Source organism: Gossypium hirsutum, chromosome D12 (genome assembly GCF_007990345.1).
Source record: "Gossypium hirsutum isolate 1008001.06 chromosome D12, Gossypium_hirsutum_v2.1, whole genome shotgun sequence".
Taxonomy (NCBI): Eukaryota; Viridiplantae; Streptophyta; class Magnoliopsida; order Malvales; family Malvaceae; genus Gossypium; species Gossypium hirsutum.
Genome location: NC_053448.1, coordinates 57,959,570 through 57,964,324, shown reverse-complemented (window position 1 = coordinate 57,964,324; position 4,755 = coordinate 57,959,570). Strand labels below are relative to the sequence as shown.

Genomic DNA, 4,755 nt, shown 5'->3' with positions numbered 1-4,755 from the left:
AACCAAGAATCTGACAAGATCAAATACTTTCTTAGAATTGGAGAAAGATCACCTTTTTTTTACCAAAATGAAGATTAGGATAAGATTTAAGCAAAAGTGGTAGCTCTAATAATGGTGATCCAGCAAATGATATCAAAGAATAGAGAATCTAGGGATGCCTTCGTCTGATATTCCTAATTCTCAAATCTAAACTAGATTATAACTACACATTAATGAAGGCGGTAATGGTTGACTGAGGATCCAAAGCAAGAGATAGGCATTTCAATGAGGCAGCTTGTAAAGCACCTAGATAAGGAACCACCATGTCCCCACAAGAAATCTTTTCTACTCATAAATGTTGGAACAATAAGGGGGTGTGGTTTATTCTGAGAGTAGTTAAAGGCCAAGGGCACCCCCACCTTGGACAAATTTTCCTGATTCTGTGCTTGCTTTAGCACCACTTCCATATTATCACCTTTTCAACAAAAATAAGTACTCTAATTATAAACAAGAAAGTATGCATAATTTGCAACAAGGTAGAAAAGAAGGAATTAGGATTCAAGCATCATAAACATTATTTGAGAACTTCTGAACAGCGCCCCATAAATATAAAACGAAATTCCAGTAAGTTGTATTTGCAATTTCAGAAGTGGTTGTTGTCAAATATACAACTGTCACCACCTTAACCAGGAAATGAATCAGCTTCTCACCAGAAAAAAAACAAACAAAAGAAACCAGAATACCATAGCAGCAACATCAATGTCCAAAACAAAAGGCACATACTAGAGTTTTGCAGTCAAATGTTTTCTTCTACTGGGAATTGCATCTACATTAGACAAACAAGTAGAGGGGACTCACAAATACGACAATGAATGAGTATTAAGTCATAAAAGCTGAAGAATTTACTGATTATTGGCTTAATTAATTCTTCCAGATAGAGTCTGATAGATTGTGAGATACTAAAATAAACCAACCTCCCCTGCCTATCTGAGTTTGCTACTCAGCACCTCCAAGCTGAAGCTGAGATAAGATTCCTTTGCTGCCAGCAAAGAACAAGTGAAGCCTGGCGCTTCTCAACATGAAATCCCCTCACTTGAGCTCTCTTCACCACACAATCTGCCTGACTTTCAGTGAAGTTACTGAATGTTACAGAGGTGAATCCAGCTGAGGCAAAAAGTGTGCTCCAAAGAGGCATCTTCTCAGGTGTTTGCAGACGCCCCAGCACGCTGCTTTCAATCCTTGGTACAAAAAGGAACCTCTCAATCTTGTTCACAGCATCGGATGTCGCATTACCAGCATCAAGTGATTCTAATAGGTTTGTATATGACTGAAAGGCATGGATCACATGTTGTGGGAATGCCAGATCATTTCTATCACACCCTTGGTCTAAAGACACCACAATTTTTGGTGAAAGCTGCTTCACAAAGCGCATAAGATGGGGCAAAGCAGAGGGCCGATTCGAACAAGACCAAACAGGGAAATTCACAGCAATTGCCTCATTTCCATTTGATTGAAACATTGGCAAAGAATGAGGGTTCTGATCTAAAGAATCGAAATTAACCACCTCAAGCTCAAAACTTAGACCAATTTCATTAGCAAATTGCATAAGAATATCACGCATAAGCCCAAGCTCAATAGAATGGTGCATTGAAGGGGAGGCAAAGGCAGTAATTCTCAATGAGGGAGCTCCTCTACTCCTCATGGGAAGCTCCTGCATAAAGGAAGCCCATTGAGCACCAAAACCAATATCAAAGTCCACAATGTGAATCCGATCAGTATCATCAAGAGCTTCAAGGAGAGCCTGATTGCAAGTAAAATTGACGAATTGGATGAGCGGAGAAACTTCAGAGAAGACCTTGTAAGCCCCCATTTTGAAGATAACATCGAAAGCGGTGGGGCTCCTTGGAGGCGGGGGAGAGACTGGGTTATTCATGAGGAGAAGTACTTGTAAAGCCTCCTTGAAGTAGAAAGCAGCCCTTTGGAGGGGCATACCTACAGGGGAGACCTGGTGATTGAGCCGCGCCAATATCAATTGCGCGTGTGAAAAATTCCCAGTCCCTACCAACTCAGCAGCCTTGTAAAGCTGGTCGAACAATGTGGCTTGTTGTTGCTGGTGTAACTGGTACTGATGCTGTGGCTGAGCCATCTCCTCTCCTGGGACCAGCACTCTCTTCTTTTCGACCATCAGCGGCTGCTGCTGAGGAACATACTGGACTCCCTGAGAAAACCCCATATGCTGTTGCTGTTTTCTCGTAAACAACTCATGCCCGGCATCAGCAAAGGGGAGTTTTGGGATCTGAGAAGAAAGTTCTAAGTTACCAGAATGGAGGCGCTGTGGTAAAGGCTGGAGGAGGTGATGTTCTTGAGCCAATGGCAGGAAAAAGTTCGGATATTGGGGATGCTGTTGTGGACCAATGAAAATCCGAGGTTTCTCTTCTTGATGCTGCTGTTGATAAAGGATAGGCAAAGAAACAGGAAGGCCAAAATTGCTAGCCGGAGAGCTAAACAATGGATTTTGAATGTTACAATTGGACCCAACAGTAGCACCGAGAACCTTGCTATTGTTAACAAGCTCAACTGAAGAACAACTTGGTTCATTCTCATTGTTGGCATTCGGCACAAACCCAGAAACAGGAAAACCTCCCAAATTAAGAGCAGCATTTGAAATCCCATTGCCAGAACCAGAAGAAATTAGGCTACCAATTGGGTCAGACGCTGGACCCTGATCAACAGCCCCCACCCCTGCATTGCCTTCAAAATCAACACCCTGATTAGGACCACTACTCCCACTTTGAAGCAGCTGCTTGAGACCGAAGGAAGGGTCATCCACCTCACCAGCAATCCAACGCAGAAGCGAGTGGTCTTGATTCAGAGACACGGCTGACTCAGACAGCATAGTCTCCCAATCTTCCAATCCGCTATTGCATCTCTGAGAGCCTCCAGGCCCTGGAACAAGGTCTAGTTCACTCGGGATAGGTTGAAGCTCCGAGGCCCATTCTTCTTTGCTATTGTTTGGAGCTGTAGTCTCAGGAGGTGCTATGGTGGCCGCCGTGGTGTTGGTATTTCCGGTGGAACTGACTCCGCCTCCAGAACCGGTGGCTCCGCCGTTAAAAGAAGAAGAGAGAGTGGATGCTGATGTGGGTGGGCTTTGGCTTCTTCTTAAATGAAGAACAGAAGTTGGTTCTGGTTCGTTGTTGTAGTAAAAGCTGTTTTCAAAGTTAAAGCTATTAGCTTCTCGTTGCTTTATCCACTTGTTATGTTGACAAATCGAAGCAAAACCCGGGAGTTCCACCGCCCCTTTAGCCTGTAACTCAAAGTGCATTTGTATTGTAATACAAACGAAAAGACAAAGACACGCTAAGTTTTTGGAGAATCAGAAATAATAGAAAGACAATATTTTTACTAACAGCACCATAAAAAACCTTTCTTTGCATGCCATAAAATCAATCTCCCCCAACTTCGACCAAAAAAAGAAAAGAAAAAAGACCCATTTCACCAAACTAGCTCCTTTTGTCATCCGTCACCTTGTTCCTTCTCCCTCTTAACCTCCATCCTTATTATCCCCCCCTTACTCAGGCTTGCCAACAATCTATATTTTTCAGTTCCATCAAAGAAATTATTTTTTCCCTCTCTTTTGGGGGAAGTTAATGGGCTGAAGCTGCTGCTTGTTGGTCCTCTTCTACCCTTGTGTCGTAGCAGTACTGTGTACCCTTGGCTGTTCTGCCAAGGATGCGTGTATCATAAAAAAAGGAATAAAGTGCCCTTCCTCTTCCCCGTTTCTCTCTCTGTATTCCTATCTTTCCATCTCTTTCATATATTTTCCTTTTTTGGCTTGCTTTTTCTTTATTTTTTTTTGAATAATTATTTATCTGATAATAGAGTGTTAATTACCTGCCCAGATTTAATCAGATTGTGTATGTAGCTTAAGTAATACTTATTAAAAAATAATAAATGCATAATAAAATAGATTAAACTCATAATTACTTGATTCCATACTTAAAAGCTCAGCACATTTCATAACGTAAGTGGTAATCTGCAAACTCCATATGATCTTGACCTTTTGGACTTTGGGGCACTCTTCTACTGTAATTTACACAACAGGTCCCTCCTTTTTTTTAGTATTATCAGAATAGAAAATATAGGTAGCTTTTTGCTCTTTGGCAGAAACATTGAGGTAAACTATCCAATCTATATTCACTTTTTCTTTTTTCTATATATATTTTGTTGGTAGTGGATCAAGAATATTTGATTTGATTTGATTAATGACTGATGTAGAGTTGTTAGAATTATTCTTTTTACCAAAAATAAATATAAAGCCCTAGTAATTAAATTTACTTACTACTAATCCGTAAAACAGTGAAATGAAAAATGAAAATCTTGTGGCAGTGACAGTCGCAGTGGCAGGCACATCTCTGTAATGGACTTTTCAGACCGCTAAGGTGGAGCTAAAGGCAGGGCACCTAAATCAATGAAAGATTTACACTTGTTTTTTCACCTACACTGACAGACTGACCCCTTGTTGTAACATGTAATGAAGGTAAAAAGTAAAAAAAATTAAAAAGCCAAAAAGTTAATGTTCTTACTGTCCCTCAATTACCCACATCTTTTCTCTTTATTACTTATCCAAGTGATTGGTAATTTTGATTTGCCCCTATGATGTATTTTCTTCTGGGCCTGTCTCCTTCGCTCTTTGCAGTAGTTTTACATCTCTGCAACTACAAGCCCATATCATTGGCTTGTGAACATTGAAGGGCCCTCGCCTTATTGAACACTTCA

At 40.9% G+C, this 4,755-nt stretch overlaps 1 protein-coding gene across 1 annotated transcript; it reads right to left on the bottom strand.

Annotated features, from left to right (window-relative positions):
* Positions 1-698: 698 nt before the first annotated feature.
* On the bottom strand, positions 699-4,063 carry LOC107946943 (scarecrow-like protein 22). The gene has a single exon (XM_041107403.1). It carries the CDS (start codon positions 3,299-3,301, stop codon positions 980-982), a length of 2,322 nt encoding a protein of 773 aa, XP_040963337.1. The 5' UTR covers positions 3,302-4,063; the 3' UTR covers positions 699-979.
* Positions 4,064-4,755: the final 692 nt, after the last annotated feature.